We start from the raw sequence: 23,258 nt of genomic DNA on the forward strand, positions 1-23,258 counted from the left end.
TCCTGCGAAAAATAAGTCCTCATATGGCAAGATTGACGGAAAAAAAAAAAAAAAAAAGTTACGTCTCTCGAAGAAGGGGAGCAAAAAACAAACATAAAAAAATCGCCAGGGGGTGAAGGGGTTAACAGCGTATTTTTACTTTGTAAAGGAAATATAGGGTCATACATTCCCTTTAAATGAGACAACAACTAAGCACAAGAATGCAGTGCAGTTAAAATTTTATTTTTATTATTCATAAAGGTATAGGGTACTAAAGACATGAACAAAAATGGTAAGATGAGGATAAGCATATTTCAAGTATTTAAAAAGGGGGAAACAATAAGCAGAATATTAAATCCCAGATATGCTTTGAACCCTGAAATATGCACTCACAGGAATTTATATGGAAAGTATATACAAGCCATTAAAATTCTAGGATTAATACCTATTCTCTAGAACAATGCTTATATGGCAATTATATATTTATTAGCAATATTCAGAAGGGAGACTACAGGAACAAGAGTTAGTTCTCCCCTGGGCTATACTTTTCGGTCTAAAAACTTTACATGAAGAAACTTATTTTGCAGCAAAATGTTTTTTGGACTAAAAACTCCAAAGCAGTTTTCAGAATGAAATAATATAGTTCAATGCACGAGCTGTGACTATAGAGACAACCATGGAATTTTAATTCATCAACAAATAAATATTTTAAAAAGTGTTTTGATTGGGAAATATATATCTGTTCGACCCATTAGGATCCAATTCCATATCAAGTACAAGGCGACCTTAAAATAATCTACGGTGTTTGGAGCAGTGTGCAGACTGACCCAGTGGACAGAATTGGCTGAAAATTGGTATGTATGCTGTTCAAGGTATGGGGAAACAGAACCTTCCACACTGTGCTGTACGAAGCCCCAATTGCATGGAAACACTGCGTGCACTGCTGTTTCCAGCAGGGTTGTTCGTTCCCTGTTTCACGATGGCATTGGCAATGTCCTCTACAACCTCTCTGCTTACAGATTGTCGCCCACGCCCTGGCTGATCACTCAGTAACCATGTTGCTTCAAAACGTGTCATCATCTGTCTCAGTGAATTGACAGCCATTGGACGGCTACGTGTGTGAAGGTCTTTCAAACGACAAAAGGCTTTAAGTGCAGTTGCAGCATTCCTGGCATTCTCATAAAACAACCGCACTAAGGCCATGTGCCCACGGCACTGTGTACCTGCGGATATATCCGCAGGTATGTCCGCAGGTTTCCCGCATCCATAGTTGCGAGATTCCAGTGAAATATCTGCGGAAAACCTGCGGACTTTCATACGACTTAGCTGCGGAAGTCCCGGCCTCTATCTCCATAGTGGAGAGGCAGGATTCCCGCATGTATTTCCGCATGAATGACATGCAGTTACGTGTGGCTGCGGGACATCCGCAGCATATTCCGCAGCCGCACATACTGCAGCATGGACACAGCACTCCCCATGTCCCATAGGATAACATGGGGAGAGTCTGTACTTGCTAAAACCTGCGGATTTATCTAGAAAATCCAGACAAATCTGCAGGTTTTCCGAGGCAAAATCTGGGGGTACATTGTCCTGTGGGCACATAGCCTAAGAGTGCACAGTCCGGCAAAGAGACAGGCATCTTGCAGACTGACTTGCAAGGCGCACTCACTGTACAGTGCCACTTTTTCCCCTGGTGTGGAGTTTTGATATATTTTTTTTTAAGATGCCTTCCATTTCCTTATGCCTTGAATAGCATACATACCAATTTTCAGCCAATTCTGTCCACTGGGTCAGTCTGCACACGGCTCCAAACACCTTAGGTTATTTTATGGCCACCTTGTACATAGTTCCTACATTAAGACAATTCTAACAATCAATTCAAGTGTGGAATATCTAAGAAAGTCCTTCAGCTTTACAGACAAATCTAGAAACATACTTCATGAAAATATTGAATTATTTTACAAGGAATCTGTAAGGCCGTATTCACAAATTCAGGTTTCATTCAGAAAGTTTAATTACAAAGTTTATTAAACTAATTAAAAAAAGTAATTTAGTCTTCAAATATGACTATACTAAGACATGGCCCTTTTTGTGCCTATTAGACTGCAAAACAACAAAAAAATGTGAAAAGATACACAGGATAGGTCACTAATATCAGATCAGTTGCCATCTACCACCCATCGCCCCATCGATCAGCTGCTATTACCTTCAGTGGTCAGATAGGAAGACTGAATTAAGTTGAACAGTACAGCTATATTCAATATGCAATGGCTGCTGCAGGCTACTCACTACCAGGTCTAACAGCTGCTCGGTGAGGCTACAGGATCTCAGATGGATATTCCAGCTAAGGGCACCTGTTTTCAATTACTTCAGTTCTGGATTCACAGACACACAGCTCAGTATTGCTGCTGCTTCAATTTTGTGCCACAAAGAAAGAAAAGCAGAAATCCATCTCTTTCTCTTTGTGCAATTTATAGTAGACATAACAGCTAATATCCACTCACCAGCTCAGAGAAAACTGAAACGTGCAGAGTAATATTGGTGAAACTTCATGATATAAGTCGTATGATAACCAGAAACAGCGTTATTCTTAATGTACACACGTCAGCCTGTCGTTTTAACGTCAGGTAAGGTTTAACATATTGTGGCTGTTTAAAAATACTAAAATATAAACAAAATCATGAACATACAAATGTTCGTTCACTGATGCAATAGGTTTCAATACTTCTTTATTGCAGCATATTGTCAGTGGTCTCGGATATGAGTGCTGTAGGAAGATATAGGAGTTTTCAGTAGACTAGCTTGTGTAATCCATTTCCACCCAGTGATCACACTGCAGTGTAGGCTAGTGGAGGACAGGGAAGCCCGGCTGTATAAGCACATCGATGCCACAACTGCTTCCAAATTGTTAACCTACTGTAATAGCTAACTAAGTAATTGCAAAAGAAATTAAAGTTAGGGCGTGTAGGTAGTGTATTAGTAAACTTGTATTACTGTAGCTTTTCTTCCTCTGCATTAAATGAAGGGGTTGTAAATCAACAATTTCACTACTGATTTCTTAAGTTCTGACGTTATAGCATTCCTTGTAAAGTATACATTGTTAACTTTATTCTGCAGGTCAATACATTTATGACAATACCAAATAAGCAGTGGGTGAAACAATACCAATTTTCTAAGTAAATATATTTATAAAGGTGCTATTGATATGAATGTCTCACCAGATGTCGATAACAACCCATCGAATCCACACAGGCAAAGAAATCAAATCATAGATGTCCATATAGTTAGTGATGTTTAATACTGAGAAATAACATAGGGAAAATGTATTGAACATGCTTACTGAAACATTTAATAGTTTGTACAAAAGCCTCTGTTGGTGATGACAGCGTTAAGACGCCTCCTGTATGGAGAAACTACTCACATGCATTGCTCAAGTGTGATTTTGGCCCATTTTTTCACACACTCTACAAGTCCTGAAGGTTCAGTGGGCTAATATGAATGCTCCGCTCTACTTCCTTCCATAAAGTTTCTATTGGATTCAGGTAAGATGATTGGCTACACAATTCTAACAGCTTTGTTTTCTTTGTGTAATAGCAAACTTTCATTGGCTATGTGTTTAGGATCATTGTCTTGCTAAAATCCCCACCCTTGTTTCATCTTCATCATCCTGGTAGATTGCAGCAGATTTGTCTATTCAGCCTTCTTTCAAACTAAATGGTTTGCCAAGGGCCGTAACCTGAAAAAGAGCCCCACACCATGATGTTCCCACCTCCAAACTTCACTTCTGGTATGGTGTATATGGGGTGATATGCATTGACTTTTGGTCACCACATATGGTGTATATTATCACCTCCAAAAGGGTTAAATTTTGTTCTCATCTGACCAGATTATATTTTCCTAGTATATAATAAGCTTGTTTAAATGTTGTAGAGCAAACTTTAAACGCACTTGAACATGCTTTTTGTTCAGTAATGGAGTCTTGCGTGATGACACCATGAGAGGACCATGGAGATTAAGTGCATAACTTAATGTTTTTTTGTTTGATTTTTTTTTTTTTTAAACAATTGTAGCTGCAGATTTCAGGTCTTTCTGTAGCTCTCCACAAGTGGTTTTGGCTCTTTGACAACTATTTTAATAATGCTTCACTCCTCTGTCTATGTTGCACAAACCACCTGGTCATGGCCAGTTAATGGTGAAATGAAGTTCTTTACACTTCTGGATTCATTAGTTTAGAAATTCCTCTGTAAACCATAAGTATGTTTTTAACAATATGTTAAAAGGTTACAAAGGTTGATACAGATTGCTGGTTTTACCCATCATAAGATGTTTCTTGTGTGAATCCTTAGGCACAAGACACCTTTTTGTAGGCCATCAGTTGAACTAGATGATATTTTTCACTAAGTGGCAGGATTGCTTTCTAGTTACTGCTGATCAAATCAGCTGGTGTCATAACTTTTCAAGGCTTTTTGCTCCTCTCTGTCTTCATGTGTTCAATACTTTTCCCTGTGTCGTTTCCCATTACTACATAACTTAATTTATGGACATCTATGGTTTGATTTTTTTTTTGTGTGTGTGGATTGGATGAGTTGTTAACAACATCTGGTGAGAAGTTCAGATCGATAGCACACACATATGAATATGTATGTGTATTTACATATATATATACACTGTACATACACACTTAGAAAATTGGTGACGTGTTCAATACTTCTTACGCCCACTATATGTACATTTTTTGTTTTGTTTTACTACCCAGGCAAAGTGAAAATACCCAATTCACAGACTACAGATTATGTTGAAGAGATTTATGAAACTTTATGGGATGTTTCAGATAAATGCAACAGCTGCACAACTTTCACCGACAAGCGTCATACCTTAAACAAAATTTGTTTTTGTATTACCATATCCTAAGAAAAGGTTTTTTCAACCTCTGCCAGACTTTTTTGCTGTGAAGTCTACTTGTTGCATATAACATTTTTGGGGGTACATACAACAAGTTACTCTTTTTGGATAGCATGATAAACCACAAAAAACAGCAATTCAGGCACTGTTTATGGCAGAATTATTTTTCAGATTCTTTTTTTATAAAATAAAAATGGGTACAATATATCAACTGCATAATCAAGCAGAAAAATCCTCAAAACAGAGTGAAATGTCCTTGGCTGAGATCTGACAGACTAAGGTTTGTTTCACATCAGCGGTATTCTGCCGCACTGCCAGATTCGGCACAAATGCCGTACAGTTCAATACAGTTCACAGGCATCGCGGCAAGCTCGGGTCACATGCGGTCATGTGACCGGAACATGTGACAGCTTGTGATTGGAGCTTGCCGCGATGCCAGTGAACTGTATTGAACTGTACCGCATTTGTGCCGAATCCGGCAGAATACCGCTGAGGTGAAACCAGCCTAAGTACAAATAGGACAATCCTGAAGGACAATTTGCTATATTCTGGAAAAAATAAATATTTCACAGGAATACAAAACCGAAATATACATGAAAATGGTTTCAATACAATAATGTTATACTCCGGAAAATGAAAGCTTATGGTATACAGAAGTATTCAAAATAACAGCAGTCCAATATAACTAACCAGATTATTCACGGTCTTTGGTGTAAATTATATTACCACTTGTCAAACAATTTACCAGTTGGTGCAGTAGATTCTTAAATAAAAAAAAACAAAACAACAGACTCCACATTCATGATCTGCAGGTTTTTGGGTCTGTATATCTGAATAATTGAAAGTGATGTGTTCAAAATAATAGCAGTGTGGAGTTAAATTAGTGAGGTGAATCATCCTGCGAAGAAACCGGTGTGAATCAGGTGGCCCTTATTTAAGGGTGAAGTCAGCACATGTTGTGCATGCGTTTCTCCTTGAAAAAGCCTGAGAAATATGGGTTGTTTGAGACATTGTTCATAAGAACAGCGTACTCTGATTAAAAAGTTGATTGGAAAGGGTAAAACTTATAAAGAAGTGCAGACAATGATGGCTGTTCAGCTACAATGATCTCCAATGCTTTACAATGGAAAACAAAAACAGAGACATGGAAGACGACCATTCATATGGATGGAAGAATAGACAGAATGGCAAAGGCTCAGCCAACGATCAGCTCCAGCATGATCAAAAACTGTCTCAAATTACCTGTGAGGACTGTGACAGTTAAATTAGCTTCACACAGGCGTCTATTAGCAAGAAGACCCCTGCGATTTTCATGTGCAAGTGCAATCCGATAAAAAAAAAAAAAAAATCAGATTGCAGTCGCACCAGTGTTAATCAATGAGGCAGTTTCCTCTGTCCTGATTTTTCTCCACACGAATCATGCTCTTGGTGAAATCTCCGCATGCTGCGTTTTGCACCGATTCTCGGCTCGCGCGTGTGTAAAATCGCACTGCACTCGCATGTTATGTGACTGCAATGCAGTGCATACAGAGACAGACAGAGGAGGAGATGGGGAGAAAGTGCTCCCTCCATCTTCTCCGCTCCTGTGATGCGATCGCAAGATCGATCACTGTCGCATGATCCTTGGCTGTCATTCGCAGCAGAGGATCAATAGCATATTGCTTCCAATGCGGGAGCATCGGAAGCGGTACGCAAGTGGAAAAGAGCCCTTAAAAAGAAGGCACATACTGAAGTGGATACAATTTGCCAAAGAGAAATGGAGAAACATTTTGTGGACTGATTAAAGTAAAATTATTCTTTTTGGGTCCAAGGGCCGCAGACAGTTCGTCAGAAGACCCCCAAATTCTGAATTCAAGCTACAGTGCAGTCTGAAGACCTTGACGAATGGTGGTGCATGCATAATGATATGGGCATGTTTCCCTTACTATGGTGCCAGCCCTATTTACTGCATACCAGGGATCATGGACCAGTTTGTATATATCAAAATACTTTAAGAGGTCATGTTGCCTTTGGCCATGTGCGCACGTTGCGTCCAGTACCTTGCAAAAATGAACGCATCCTCTGGCAGAATTTGTCAGTCAAATTTGGTTTTGGCTACTAAAACGCAGAAAATACGCATGCGTTTTTGCCGAGTTTTTACCGCGTTTTACATGCTTCTTCGGTGCATAAAATGGGATGCATTTTCAATACAAAGACACTACTAAATAAAGTTTGCCCATTCAAACCTTAGAAAAAAATAAAATAAAAAACCTGCTATAAATCATACACAAAAATGTTAATTTTAAGAAAAAGATTGAGATTACATATTTATAAATAAAATATAATTATTTTATTGTTGGACTCTTTTTAAAGTAGGGCTGGATGTGAGGGCAAAAAGAAATGCCATGACCTCACCATCATGCCAAAAACGCATGCTTTGAGGTTTGACAGAAAAGCATGCGTTTTGCATCATAAATGCATGAAAAACGCTAGGAATTTGATTAAGGATGCGTTTTGATAATTCTCATTGACTTTAATGTTAGCAAAACGCAGCCAAAATGTCAAAAACAATTGACATGTTGCTTCTTCAAAATGCAGAGATTTTGACAAATTATTGACACCAAAAACGCAGCATTTTTTTATGCATAATGGGCACAAGAAAGCCCTATTTCCCATAGACTTTGCCTGGAAATCAAAACGCATACATTTTTTGCATTAAAACGCTGCAGTTCAAAACGCTGAGGAAACGCATGAAAAAAATGCAACATGCGCACATGGCCTTATGGTGAAGAGGAAATGCCCTTGAAATGGGTGTTTCAACAAGACGACGACACTAAAGAGACCAATAAACACGCAAAATTGTGATTCTAGTGCAACAAAATTGAGGTTATGGAGTGGTCAGCACAATCCCTGGACCTTAATCCAATAGAACACTTGTGAGGCAACATCAAAAATGCCTCACAAGGGATGTAGTCAAAGCATCCTGGGCTGGAATAACAGGTGCCAGAAGTTGGCTGACTCTATGCAACATAGATGTGAAGCACTTCTAAAAAAAACTGTAGTTGGTCAACTAAATATTAGATTAGTGATTCACAGGAATGCCAAATCCTAAATAAAAAAAGAAGGGCAGATTTCGAGTATGTAAAAACAAATGCTGATACTGCTATTTTTTGGAACAGCCCAATATTCATTTTTTGATATTTTCTGTAAAGTAGTTAAAAATTATATAAATTTCTTACAATGTGCAATGTTCCCAATGGACGGAAATAAAAAAACAGTTACAAAGATTTTGGGCTTAACTCATGTTTTTGAACACACTGCTATTATTTTGAATACCTCTGTAAATGTTTAGGAATAAAATTGAGGGAAATTGAAATTTCCATATCCAAAGCTTCTTGTAAACTGTTCAAAGTTTCAAGGCTTTGATAGTATAAATGAAAATAGTTTGCGATTATTTTAAAGCAGTTGTCTATTACTTTAGATTAATGGCCTATTCTTAGTGTAGGTCATCAATATCAAATTGGGGGCAGGGGGGAGACATCCAGCACCAAGGTTGACCAGCTGTTCCCTAATGCGGCAAGGCTTTGCTCAGTTTCATGGTTTTTAAGGTAGACGGTAGACTTAAATCCATTGAGTTCAACCCATGACCTAATCTTACATGTTTGTTGCACAGAACTACACAGCTATGTCAACCATATAATGGCGGCAGTGTGATACTACGGATCCATGCCTATTAATTTGAACATGGGTGGATCTGTAGTATACCCTGCTTCAGCTGCTATATACAGTAAATGATGTAGCTGTATAGATCAGTTCTGCAACTAACCATATCCGACAGTTGCCAACACCAGTAACAGCGGATTGGCGGGGTGCCAGGTGTCGCACTCCCAAGGATCTGATATTGATAACCTATCCTAAGAATAGGACATCAATACAAAGTACCGGACAACTAACATTTGAGGCAAATATAGAATCTATTTTTACAGCGCTGTATACAAGCTACAGGAATTCTACATATTGACATTGATGTGTAGTATTGTTTTGCAGGGAAAAATTGATATATTTTTTATGATAATATTCAGGTGAATATATTCATTTCATAGACACATTCTAGCTGTTATACAAATTGATACTTACAATTCCAAGATGCCAACTTACAATGGGAAAAAAAAAAAATAATATGAAGGAGACTGTTAATTTTCCAACTATGATGTTGACAATAATTTATTTAAATTTCATACAAGAATAAATCATCCCGGACTGCAATTCACAGTCTCTCTTAAAAGTATGAACAATCACAGATCTTCTGTCCCAAACAATAAAAGCACTTTGTGACAGAATATAAAGGTGAAAAAGTAAACGCAGAGGTCGGTAAAAACATCCACCATCTTGCCATATGTATTCAATGAACGACTTATCACTTCTGAAGGTATTCCAGACAAAAGAAGAGCTGCAGTGAGGACAGTTGTTTTAGTCTTCTTCTCACCCTAAAAAATAAGGAAATTAGTGGTGATTTATTGGTATTTTTAAAACAGTTACGCAAAATTGATCCAAGTTTCTCTTTCAGTGGCCAGATTATTCCAACTGGTGTGGTCACTGGCGTGGTTGCCACTTCGACAGGAATTATGGTACTATGCAATGAACTCAAAACCTATAAGTTTAGAGGGATTTTCTCTGATCCTCTGTTCTTCCCCACTGCATCGTGACAGAATGGAAGGTCATGCACTAATTGATCTATTCCATTTCTATGGGACTGAGGGAGATGGCAAAGTTCAATCACAACCCTTCACTCAGAAATTGGAAAAAGCTCTACTGGTTCACGGTGCTCCGTTCAATCCTGAAACAGTGAGAAAAAGAAAAACAGAGGAAAGGGACTCCTGTTCTCATGATTGATCTTATTGCATGACAGAATACTGAAGCTTAATTTTAGTTTGACGAAACTTTGAGTGTGTGCGTGCATTAGGAATAATGATTCTGGCCACTAAATAACTTAAAAGGGGTTTCCCCACAGACAATGCCCATGTTAGTCAATAAATCTTGGAATAAAAATAAATTTCCACAATTTGCATAAAATGTTCCTGTGTGAGGAAAACTGGATAGTAGTAAACCAGTCCAACGAAATGCTAGGAATGAGAATTTCTTCTATCTTTAAAAACCTTTATTGTTCATGGAAAATTACAACACATTTCAATAGGAAAGCTATCGTCATCACGTGGATAAACTTATTCACCTGATGAAAATAGCTAGCCTATTGAAACGCGTTGTGGTTTTCCATGAACAATAAAGGTTTTTAAAGATAGAAGAATTCCTCATTCCAAGCGCTCCGTTGGACCGGTTTACTACTATCCAGTTTTCCTCACATTTACTCCCCCTTGAGGGATCAACGGCAGGAGCAGCTATGGTTTATTTTCCTCCACACCGGCTGGCACGGTACTAACTGTGATCTGCAAGGACCTTCGGTGACGCGATCCCATGTGACCAGTCCACATGATCTCCTGACGACCACAGGAAAACGGAAGGAGCATTGCAGCGTCTTGTCTGGGTTAGCCCTTCAGCTTCCCTGCCTCTGTGTTCACCAGTGTTGTACAAGGGTGTACAATCTCCCCAGGTGAGCGCCCTAGACACACTCCAGCTAGGGTCCAGTCTAATACGTTCCTTCGCAGCGATCCCTTTCTTTTTTCTTCCCTATACCTGCTATGTACTGTGTAATGGCCGTGTCTGACCGTACATTGACAGTCTGATCATACTACAGCTCCTGGGCAGGGGAGGAAGTAGAAAAGTATACAGACATTACTGCACGGGATTGCAAATAATTATTTGAGGCAAAACAGCTTCTAAAAAAAAAAAAATCAGGTAGGTAAATGGTTTACTTCACAAAAAGAATCAGCTGTGATCCTCTCCTGTAATGTCTTTCAAATCTTTTGCCTCTTCCCTGACCCAGGAGATGTGGCATGATCAGACCATGTCCCTGTATAGTCAGACACGGCCATTACACAGTACATAGCAAGGACCCTATATAAGATTATTTCAGCACAGGAACATTTTATGTAAACACATCCAATTGTGGAAATTATTATTATTCCAAGATCTATTGATTGAAATCAAAAGAAAAATAGGTGAAGCTCCCCACGCTACATGTAGCAGTTTCTATCCATGAAATGGGCGCCAGATCCTCTGGTAAGGAGTCGACCAGAAAAATGGAAATGGAGGAGTGAAGGAAAAGCAGTTTCCAAGGAGCGATGAGTAAAATCAAAAAATCTTTATTCAAAACATTTTAAAAACACTAAAAAAACTGCAGCATGTTAACACCTGACACGTTTCTGGCACACAAAAAGATGCCCTTAGTCATGGGGCGTCTAAGGGTATTTTTGTGAGCCAGAAACGCGTCAGGTGTTAACATGCTGCAGGTTTTTTTTAGCGTTTTTAAAATGCTTTGAAGATTTGATTTTACTCATCACTCCTTGGAAGACGCCATTCCTTCACTCCTCCATTTCCATTTTTCTGATTGACATAAACATTAAAATTAACTTTGCTTGTGGGAAAACCCCTTTAACCTTTATTACATTTGATAGATGTAGCTGCTACACTGGACAGAAAGAAAGTGGGAATCTAATGGGAGTTGGAAACCGATATCTCAGCTAGAATGGCTCCATCCTTCTCACACACCCAAGTAAAATTTAAAGTATGTAGATGCTATTAGAACAGTTATGCTGCAACTAGCATACACTGAAGGACCAAGGCTTCCACCTAGGCTTGAAAGATCAGGAGAGGGTTGCTGGTGAAGGCATCCAACATACACTGTAAAATAAAGTGCTACGGTGTCGAATGCTTTTCTAAGGTGCTGCAAACCTACAACCAATTCATCAAACAATACAGTATACTGGAGAAGCAAACAAGAATGTTCAAGAATACATTAAAAATATTTTAGAACTAATAAGTGAAGAATCAAAATAGAAAAGGATAGCTTTTTTTTACCTTTGGAAAATACTTCGACAGTCCCATAAATCCAAGTTGCAATGTAAGGAATGGAGCAAATATTGACTGTAGAACAAAAAAGAAAAACAAAACAAAGAAATTGAATAAGTAATATAGTAAAATACCAACAAAAATAACAGGTTAAATGGTGGGAGAGGATGAGGGAAAGCCATCTATTAAACACCTTAATTTCTTAAAGGGAACCTGTCAGGTCCAATATGCACCCAGAACCATGAGCAGTTCTGGGTGTATATTGCTAATCCCTGCCTAACCATCCCTGTACACACTAGCATAGATAAAGGGATCTTAAGAAAAAGTATTTCCAAAGATTCTTTATAATATGCTAATGAGGCCAGGGACTAGTCGCAAGGGTGTTACTTTCCCCGACTAGTCCGCCCTATGAGCATGGTAGCACTGCCCTCTCGTCCAGGACACAGGTTCCCTATGACCCTTTGAGGGCTGATTTACCCTTTGGTAACACCGATGATACCAGCTCAGAACACTGAGGACAACAGCACCTTGCATGTATGAATACAGCCCCTTGAGATGTGTCTTCTTTCTTCTCAAGCAAGGTGGATCTCATGATTTGCATACCCACACAGATATTGGAAGCAAATAGGACATCTGTGCACACAATACCTATAGGGGGATTTCCCTATATTTTGCTGAAGTATAAGAAACAGGTCCAGATATAGGACTGGTGACCAATACATGTCCTTGTATATAACAGTATTCGCTACAACATAGATGCAGGAAAAACTTGTCAGTTCCTGTGAACGCATGAGACCGTAAACATTACATGTGTCCTGACCATACTTTTGCATCATATTTCTCTACATCTTCCACAAGCTTCTAACTACAGAATCTACCCGAGTGCCATTCTCTGATTTTATAAGACACTGCACACAGACTCTCCAGATAAGCACCTTGATAAAGGCCCAAAAAGGCTGAAACGTTGGTCTCTGGACATCTGTATTATTCTTTTTTACATTTTTTCTGCTTGAAAAATAAAAAGTGGACTTATATTGCAAACATTATTCTTTGGACTCCTATTTCACCCGTGGTATGCCGAAAATAATCTACCTTTATTTGACTTCCTTTTTTCGAGCAGCCAATTTTTCGAGTGAGCAGACATTACTCTACTAATTAGAACACTTAGCCAAGTTAAAGGAAACCAAGTCCTCAGGTCCAGATGATTTACACCCTAAGGTCCTGAAAGACGTAGCTGAGGAAATAATAGTACCGCTTGCCATAATCTTTAATAAGTCATGGGAAACAGAAGCAGTCCCTCTAGATTGGAAAAAAGAATTTTATAGTTCCGTATTGGGAGACCCAGACCATGGGTGTTTGTGTTTCGTCCGGAGGCAGAAGCTAAAGTACTACACTTAAAAGTGTAGCTCCTCCCTCTGAGCTTATACACCCCCTGGTGAGCCAGTCCCAGCCAGTTTAGTGCAAAAGCTGAAGGAGAATAGCCACCCACAAGTAGAACAGAGCAAGAGCCGGAAAAACCGGAGACTCTGTCCACGACAACAGCCGGTGATAACACGCGGAACAAGAAATTGCCAACAGGGAACAGGGAGGGTGCTGGGTCTCCCAATACGGAACTATAAGAAAAAGAATTTACGGTAAGTAAACAAAATTCTCTTTTTCTTTATCGTTCCTTTGGGAGACCCAGACCATGGGACGTTCCAAAGCAGTCCCTGGGTGGGAAATAAACAGAAAAACTAAGAAGTAGGCAGAGCCGCGGGATGAGGAGGGGGAGGAAACCCTGCGCCTTCTCTTAGGAGGATGGGGTCTGCTGTCAGCTCCGATGGACAGAGAGAGGCACCCTGTGAGGAGGGCTGATGCATATTCATCAAAGTCCTGGACAAAAGTCCCATGGACTCAGCAAATGACTGGGATATAGACCTAGAAAAGGACTCTACCCAGGCCGGGGGTTCAGCCACAGGTGCAGAGGCAGCTGGAGAGACCACTGGGGATGAGACTCCAGGTTGTGGCACCGCCAAGTTAGAGCAGACATCACAATGTGGATAGGTGCTCGGCTCAGGCAGCAGGAGCTTACATGCAGCGCATACAGTATAAAGCTTTGGAGCCTTGCTCCTCGTGTGAGACATGCTGCTGGAGTGGGGGCTTTGCAAGAGAATGAACCCCAGGGAGAATATACAGAGGTCCACAACCAGAGACCGGCTGTGGCTTACCAGACCGCTGAAAGCGGTGTTGTGTGCCCTCCAGATCCCGAAGCCCGGACCCCCAATGCACAGCACCTCAGCAGGGATGCAGAGTGCAGAAAGGCCCAGCGCAGAGTGAACTCTGCCTGAGAAATGGCCGCCGGAGCGAAGAGAGGGGGCGGGACTTGGGGGCGTTCCTGTAGGAGAGCGGGAACTGGAAGGCCATAGAGACATGCAGGGGAGGAGACACGCCCCAGCAGTGGGGAGTGTCCCTCCCCTGTGCAGAACGGCCGCCGGGAGGAGCCGTGCCTGTCCCTCTTGCATGAGTGACATGCGAGGGCAGGAAACAGAAACTAGGCCTCCGGCGAAGCCGGGGCCTAAATTTGAGCGGCGAGGCCGACGCGCAGGCACCATCGGCGCGGTTCTCGGGCGAAAGCTAGAGAACCCGCCGGAAATGCCAAAATAAATACATTCAGCATACTCTCCCCATACAATAAAGAACAGGGACCCCCCAACACATAAACGTCTCAGGTACTTAGCTGCTGAGACGCAGGGCCAGGTCCCTGGGGATGAGTGCTCCGGTCCAGCAGGATCCTCAAGGGGCTGTGGATGGAGACCGGTCTCCTGCCAGGCATGGAGACCGTGCTGGCTCCCACTTCAAGCCAGAGCCCAGGAGGGATGGTGAAGGAGAACGGCATGTAAGACTCCAGCCTTGGAAATCAACCTTACAACACCGCCGACACAGTGGGGTGAGAAGGGACATGCCGGGGGTCCAGACGTGGACCCGCATTTCTTCAATCTCTTCCAAAGAAAAAAAAAAATCATGAGAATGCATGTGTGGATGTATGCCTCCTGAACGCAAAGCGATAAACTGGCTGGGACTGGCTCAGCAGGGGGTGTATAAGCTCAGAGGGAGGAGCTACACTTTTTAGTGTAGTCCTTTTGTGTCCTCCGGAGGCAGAAGCTAAACACCCATGGTCTGGGTCTCCCAAAGGAACGATAAAGAAAGGGTAAATGTGGTCCCTAGCTACGAAAAAAATGGAAGAAAGGAGAATCCAGGGAATTACAGATCTAGACATACTCAAACAATTGGCCAAGACAAACAGAATTTTATTTAACAGGGACAAATGCAAAGTCCTACATCTGGGTAAAAGATATGTAAAAAGCATTGGGAGCACTACAATTGGTGATAGCACCAGAGAAAAGGACTTGGGCATAATGATGAATCACAGATTCAACATAAGCTAACAGTGCAGAGCTGCAGCTAAAAAGGCCAACAAAATTCTGGGATGTATCAAGACAAGCATTGAATCTAGATCAGGAGTTAACTATTCCCCTATACTCTGCCCTGGTCACACCCCACCTGGAAAACTATCTACACTTCTGGGTGCCCCAATTCAAGAAAGACATTGATATATTGAAGCAAGTCCAGAGAAGAGCAATCAAGATGGTAGAAGGTCTGCAAACCATGTCCTATGAAGACCGGCTAAAAGAACTAGGAGTGTTTAGTTTGAAAAAAAAAGAGAAGGCTGAGAGGAGACTTAATAGTGGTCTACAAATATCTGAAAGGGAGTCACAGTGCAGAGGGAACTACCCTATTCTTATTAGCACAAGGAACTACAAGAAGCAATGATAGGAAACTAAAAGGAAATAGATACAGATTAGACATTAGGAAAAACGTTTTGACAGTGAGGGCAGTCAGGGAGTGGAACAGGCTACCGCGGGAGGTGGTGATCTCTCAATCAATGGAAATCTTCAAGAGGAAGCAGGAGAAACATATAACTGGGATGATTTAGGAAAGCCTGCACTCGCAAGGGGTTGTACCCGATGGCCCTTGAGGTCCCTTCCAACTCTACCAGTCTATGATTCTGTATGAAGGAATGAGAGGTAAGGCATCAGATGATAGATTTTCATGTTCACCATTTACCTCCTCACAAGTGTTGCCTCTAAAGTACACAGTGGAGTCTTTAGCAGGGGAGAAGGTTTGTTTGAAGGTGTTTCATATATTTTTCCATTTCTATTTTATTGCTAAGTACCTTGGAAGTACTGTTGAATTCGCTAATAGGAGTTCCTTCAATTGTAACCATCTTGCAGAAACAGGGAGTTGTTGTTCTATACAAACCAGAGTTCTATTGGAGGTGTCTTAAGTGTTATTTAATTAAGAAAGTAGAAATTCTCCCTCTAATAGGAAAAAAGTATATCAGTTAAAATAAGGGGATGCAGAATTAGCTTGGGCCCTTCTGGAAAAGCCTTAATATGGAAGATATAGTCCCAAATTTGTCCAGAAGCTGGCACCAGAACACAAGGTGTATTCTAAGAATTTAGACAAAATTACTCCTTTTTTTCTTCAAGATAGAAACCAAGTCCATATGATGAAGTATTGAAGGGCAGTAATTTGGCCGTATAAATTAGAGAGAGAGCAGAACGCTGTACTTGGAATGGCAGGCGGATCTCCCAGGCCATGAGTGACAGCATGACAGCTGCATAGAAATAAATTAAGCTGCCACGCACACTGAGGTCCAATCTCGCTCCTAAGATGCTTGTGCACAACAGACATGAATGAGATACTGACACTCTCAGTAATCAGGAGAGCTGATAGAGAGGTCTGTAGAGCGACACAGCTAAACTCCGATTTACACTTCCTCCACTGTGTCTGACCGTAAAAGATGCATGGGCCCTGAGGAGTGTCTCAGCAGCATGATGAGGGCGCCATTGATCTTCAGGCAGTGTACGCGATAGTCTTCAGGAAAACGGCTGTGGAGGCAGTGAACACACAGACAGATCTCAGAGATCTCAATCTGTCTGTGCGCCACTTTCAATGTGATGGACTACAGGATAATGGCTGCAGGGGCAAAAGCGCACACTGAGATCTCGGCTCTCCGCAGCCATTTTCCGGAAGCCTATAACGTGAACTGTGTGGAGATCAATGGCACGCGTATTGCACCACTGCGACACCCCCTCCTCCCAGCCCCAGGCCTGCATGTATGACCCTGCCTCCTGTGACCCCGCTCCACCACTGCCACGCCCCCTCGGTGAGCTATATCTGGATTATAAAGTACACCACCATTTCCCCACTGTATGCGTCACAGTGTTCAGTAGTGAATGGTGTGGGCGTGAGTTTGCAAAGCAAAAAGAAATAAAAAGGGAAGGTGAATATCAAAACGTAGCAGTCAGCTATTGCACTGCAGTCTCCGGGAATCTGCCCGGGCGCCGAAAAAAAAAGGTCATTACGAGCCAAAAGGGGCCTGCGGGCCAGCAGTTCCCCACACCTGATCTGAGATGGGGAAATAGTATTTATGTTGATGAAGTGAGCTTGAAACTACTTGTCTTAATCCCTTTATGACATATGAAGTACATGTACAGTGCCTACAAGTAGTATTCAACCCCCTGCAGATTTAGCAGGTTTGATAAGATGCAAATAAGTTAGAGCCTGCAAACTTCAAACAAGAGCAGGATTTATTAACAGATGCATAAATCTTACAAACCAACAAGTTATGTTGCTCAGTTAAATTTTAATAAATTTTCAACATAAAAGTGTGGGTCAATTATTATTCAACCCCTAGGTTTAATATTTTGTGGAATAACCCTTGTTTGCAATTACAAACTAATAATCGTCTTTTATAAGACCTGATCAGGCCGGAACAGGTCTCTGGAGTTATCTTGGCCCACTCCTCCATGCAGATCTTCTCCAAGTTATCTAGGTTCTTTGGGTGTCTCATGTGGACTTTAATCTTGAGCTCCTTCCACAAGTTTTCAATTGGGTTAAGGTCAGGAGACTGACTAGGCCACTGCAACACCTTGATTTTTTCCCTCTTGAACCAGGCCTTGGTTTTCTTGGCTGTGTGCTTTGGGTCGTTGTCTTGTTGGAAGATGAAATGACGACCCATCTTAAGATCCTTGATGGAGGAGCGGAGGTTCTTGGCCAAAATCTCCAGGTAGGCCGTGCTATCCATCTTCCCATGGATGCAGACCAGATGGCCAGGCCCCTTGGCTGAGAAACAGCCCCACAGCATGATGCTGTCACCACCATGCTTGACTGTAGGGATGGTATTCTTGGGGTCGTGTGCAGTGCCATCCAGTCCCCAAACATCACGTGTGTGGTTGGCACCAAAGATCTCGATCTTGGTCTCATCAGACCAGAGAACCTTGAACCAGTCTGTCTCAGAGTCCTCCAAGTGATCATGAGCAAACTGTAGACGAGCCTTGACATGACGCTTTGAAAGTAAAAGGTACCTTACGGGCTCGTCTGGAACAGAGACCATTGCAGTGGAGTACGTTACTTATGGTATTGACTGAAACCAATGTCCCCACTGCCATGAGATCTTCCCGGAGCGCCTTCCTTGTTGTCCTTGGGTTAGCCTTGACTCTTCGGACAAGCCTGGCCTCGGCATGGGTGGAAACTTTCAAAGGCTGTCCAGGCCGTGGAAGGCTAACAGTAGTTCCATAAGCCTTCCACTTCCGGATGATGCTCCCAACAGTGGAGACAGGTAGGCCCAACTCCTTGGAAAGGGTTTTGTACCCCTTGCCAGCCTTGTGACCCTCCACGATCTTGTCTCTGATGGCCTTGGAATGCTCCTTTGTCTTTCCCATGTTGACCAAGTATGAGTGCTGTTCACAAGTTTGGGGGAGGGTCTTAGTCAGAAAAGGCTGGAAAAAGATAATTAATCCAAACATGTGAAGCTCATTGTTCTTTGTGCCTGAAATACTTCTTAATACTTTAGGGGAACCAAACAGAATTCTGGTGGATTGAGGTGTTGAATAATAAATGACCCTCTGAATAAACTTTTCACAATTAAAAAAAAAAAAAAAGAAATAACATTCTTTTTTGCTGCAGTGCATTTCACACATCCAGGCTGATCTACAGTCCAAATGTCACAATGCCAAGTTAATTCCGAATGTGTAAACCTGCTAAATCTGCAGGGGGTTGAATACTACTTGTAGGCACTGTACGTCATATGTGGTGTCAGTGCCTTTCTTTCAGGCTCGCACACCAAGCCTCCATCTTTTTCGTCAGATGACGTCTGATTTAATAAGCCATCATGTACCTTTACCAGCTGCCTGGTGGATCTGCAATCAGGTCGAAGCGGTTAACCTGTTAAATGCTGCTGTCAATCTTTGGATGTCATTCTAGGTGTTCAACGCACCTGCAATATGATTGCAGGGCGCCAATGGGTTATGACAATCGGGAGCCTGCTGATTATCATAGCTGGCATTCATAGGAGATTGTGATTTTAGCTATACATAGCAGTGCCAATGCACTGGTATGTGTAGCAAGAGCAAACAAATGATCGTGGCTTTAAGTCCCCTAAGGGAATGATTAAATACACTAAAAATAGAAAGAAAAAAAAGTACGAATATGTTAAAAAAATAAATAAATAAATTCAACCCTCTTTTGCCCCAGAAAAAAACAAAACAAAAAAGAAAAAACATTTGGTATTGCTATATTTTTAAAAGGCTGATGTATCAAAATGTAAAATAACACTCCAATCAGTAAATGGCATAAGTAGAAAGAAAAAAAAACCTCAAAATGCCAGAATTTTTGTGGGTGTAGGGCGTGGATTCAACTCTGCAATAAAGTGCATTAAGAGGCAATCCAAACATTGTATCTACCCCAAAACTAAAAAGTGAAAAAAAAGCTATGGGTTTTGGAATATGGCAACAAAAATTTTATTCTATTGTTTAATTATTTTTATTTTTTTTTAACAAACGTCTGCTTTTTTTCCACTATTCAAATAAAAAAGAAAAACTACGCTTGGTGTCTGCATAATATTATTTATCTGAATAACCATATTGTTAAATAAATTTAATTGTATTATGAACATGGTAAATAGAGAAAGAAGTAAAAATAAGAAATAAAAACCATTGTGGAATTGCACTCTTTTTGCAATTTCAACACACTACGAATATTTTTCCCATTTTCCAGACCACTATGTGGTAGAATGAAAGGTGTCATTCAAAAGTACAATTCGTCCCGCAAAAAGCAAACCATAATATGCCTACAAAAACAGAAACTTAAAACAAAGTTATGGCTCCTGTAAGAAGGGGAGGAAAAAAAAACTAAAGAACGGAAAATCGGTTGTGAAGGGTTAAAACCCTGGTAATGCAAAATTACTTTTTGCTAGAAATAGAGTTTTGAAACAACATTTAAGAAGCAACACTATGAAAAGATCCACCTTTCCTGTTCAGGACACTGATAAGGGTCAGATCAACACTAGAAAGGCGAGTGCACTGACAACAAGGCGTCATTATAAATACCACTGTTACTGTAGACAATAACGCCTATGAAACGTTAAAGGAGTTGTCCACTACTTTCACATTGATGGTATCATTAGGATAGGTCATCATTGTCTTATCTGCCGGGGTCAGACACTCCGCACCCCCGCCGATCAGCTGTCCTCGGTCCTAGCGGCAACAGCAGGAAATGCTCAGTTCCGGCGCTGCTCTGTATTCTGATAGCGGCGGCGGCCGCCCGGTACTGCACTTTTGCCTCCCATTATAATTAAAAAGAGCTGGATGTGCAGTACCCAGCCGCGTCCACTTTCAGAAGATAGAGCATTTCCAGAACTGAGCATTTCCGGCCACCTGCTGCTGCCGCCAGGACCGAAAACAGCTGATCGGTGGGGGTGCAGCATGTCGGACCCTGGACGATCAGACATTCATGACCTATCCTAAAGATAGGCCATCAGTGTCAAAGTAGTGAACAACCCCTTTAATCTCTCCCTTTTTCTTCAAGTAAAACGAAGAAGGGCGGATTGACTGATGTAATATTGGGACGTCAATGATGTACAACAAAGATCTAAAACTACCATTACCCCTTCAACTTTTTCACATCCTCTCCCTTTCCATGGTAAGCCTTAAAGGGGTTGTCCACTAAACTTATAACGCCTTCGCAATTACTATATTCCCTCATGCAAAACAATGACAGCCTAAACTGACCTCCGATGCGATGGCCATTCCAGTGAGGTTGGTGTCAGATGTCACTCATTTGGCCCGCTTCAGTCATTTATTTTGGCAGAAACGTACATTTTTTTTTTTTACCATACCATAGAATTTCATACTAAATATGACAAATAGTAGTAATGGATTATGAATACAGAATATTTCAGTGATATAATCTTACCAGATACTTGCAGACAAACAGCCTAACAGTCAAGGCCAGAAGAGCACTTCCAACAAGCCTAAAAATGCGGAAGGAGTCCAATTCTTCCACCGCACTACCATTTTCAGGAGTTGACTTTTCGCTACCGAGCTGGTTCCTAAGCTTCATGGCCTCATCAAATCTAGTTATGTATTGATTCAAGCCTCGAGGTGTGGATTCAAAGGTCTCTTCCGTTCTGTTTCTCAGGCCATTGCTGTCTTTCTTGAACTCAGCATTTTTGGTCAAGTCTGTTCTTTCCAATGTGTCCGACTCCATTCCATCGCCACTGCCACATGGGTGATCACTTGATGTGCAATTGCCTCCAACGAGACTGGCCCCCATCTTTGTTAACGATGGATGCACTGGAGGAGAGTTTGGTTTATCACATTGTTCCATTCGGAGATCTTCAACTGAGAAAAAAAAAAGTAAATGCTTTAATAAAGAGTTATTTTACACACAAAAAATTCCCAGAGCCCATGTCAGGTATGCCCTGCTTCTTGAAGATGCTGCCCATGTACAAAGTACATTTAATATATAGATATTGTAATAATTAGTTCAACAATTGGATAGGTTATAAAAAAAAAAGTTCCTGAGAATCTTATGAATGTGTGCTTGCTATACTGCCTTGCAAAAGTATTCGGCCCCCTTGAATTGGTCAACCTTTTCCCACATTTCAGGCTTCAAACAGAAAGATAAACATTGTAATGTTATGGTGAAGAATCAACAACAAGTGGGACACAATTGTGAAGTTGAACGAAATTTATTGCTTATTTTAAACTTTTATAAAAAATAAATAACTGAATATTGGGGCGTGCAATATTATTCATCCCCTTTACTTTCAGTGCAGCAAACTCACTCCAGAAGTTCATTGAGGATCTCTGAATGATCCAATGTTGTCCTAAATGACTGATGATGATAAATATAATCCACCTGTGTGTAATCAAGTCTCCGTATAAATGCACCTGCTCTGTGATAGTCTCCGTGTTCTGTTTAAAGTGCAGAGAACATCATGAAGACCAAGGAACACAACAGGCAGGTCTGTGATACTGTTGTGGAGACGTTTAAAGCCGGATTTGGTTACAAAAAGATTTCCAAAACTTTAAACATCCCAAGGAGCACAGTGCAAGCGATCATATTGAAATGAAAGGAGTATCATACCACTGCAAATCTACCAAGACCCAGCCGTCCATCTAAACTCATCTCAAATAAGGAGAAGACTGACCAGAGAGGCAGCCAAGAGGCCCATGATCACTCTGGATGAACTGCAGAGATCTACAGCTGAGGTGTTAGAGTCTGTCCATAGGACAACAATCAGTCGTACACTGCACAAATCTGGCCTTTATGCAAGAGTGGCAAGAAGTAAGCCATTTCTCAAAGATATCCATAAAAAGTGTTGTTTAACATTTACCACAAGCCACCTGGGAGACACACCAAACATGTGGAAGAAGGTGCTCTGGTCAGATGAAACCAAAATCGAACTATTTGGGCACAATGCCAAATGATATGTTTGTCGTAAAAGCAACACAGCTCATCACCCTGAACACACCATCCCCACTGTCAAACATGGTGGTAGCAGTATCATGGTTTGGGCCTGCTTTTCTTCAGCAGGGACATGGAAGATGGTTAAAATTGATGGGAAGATGGATGGAGCCAAATAAAGGACCATTGTCTGCAAAAGACCAGAGACTGGGACGGAGATTTGTCTTCCACCAAGACAATGATCCCAAACAAAGCAAAATCTACAATGGAATGGTTCACAAATAAACGTATCCAGGTGTTAGAATGGCCAAGTCAAAGTCCAAACCTGAATCCAATCAAGAATCTGTGGAAAGAGCTGAAAACTGCTGTTCTCAAACGCTTTCCATCCAACCTTACTCAGCTGGAACTATTTTGAAAGGAAGAATGGGCAATAATTTCAGTCTCTTGATGTGCAAAACTGATAAGAGACATACCCCAAGTGACTTGCAGCTGTAATCGCAGCAAAAGGTGGCGCTACAAAGTATTACCTTAAAGGGAACGAATAATATTGCACGCCCCAATTTTCAGTTATTTATTTTATAAAGAAGTTTAAAATCAGCAATACATTTTATTCAACTTCACAATTATGTCCCACTTGT

At 41.2% G+C, this 23,258-nt stretch overlaps 1 protein-coding gene across 1 annotated transcript in view; it reads right to left on the bottom strand.

Moving 5' to 3' along the window:
• Positions 1 to 201: 201 nt before the first annotated feature.
• Positions 202 to 23,258, bottom strand: part of CAMLG (calcium modulating ligand) — a 33,124-nt gene continuing 10,067 nt past the window's right edge. The window contains exons 2-4 of the mRNA XM_075344467.1: positions 21,124 to 21,551; positions 11,836 to 11,901; positions 202 to 9,347 (exon numbers count right to left, since the gene is read on the bottom strand). Coding sequence (XP_075200582.1) covers positions 9,156 to 9,347; positions 11,836 to 11,901; positions 21,124 to 21,551 — 686 coding nt within the window. The 3' untranslated portion in view covers positions 202 to 9,155. The remainder of the gene's footprint in view (positions 9,348 to 11,835; positions 11,902 to 21,123; positions 21,552 to 23,258) is intronic.

This window comes from Anomaloglossus baeobatrachus, chromosome 4, assembly GCF_048569485.1.
Source record: "Anomaloglossus baeobatrachus isolate aAnoBae1 chromosome 4, aAnoBae1.hap1, whole genome shotgun sequence".
NCBI lineage: Eukaryota > Metazoa > Chordata > Amphibia > Anura > Aromobatidae > Anomaloglossus > Anomaloglossus baeobatrachus.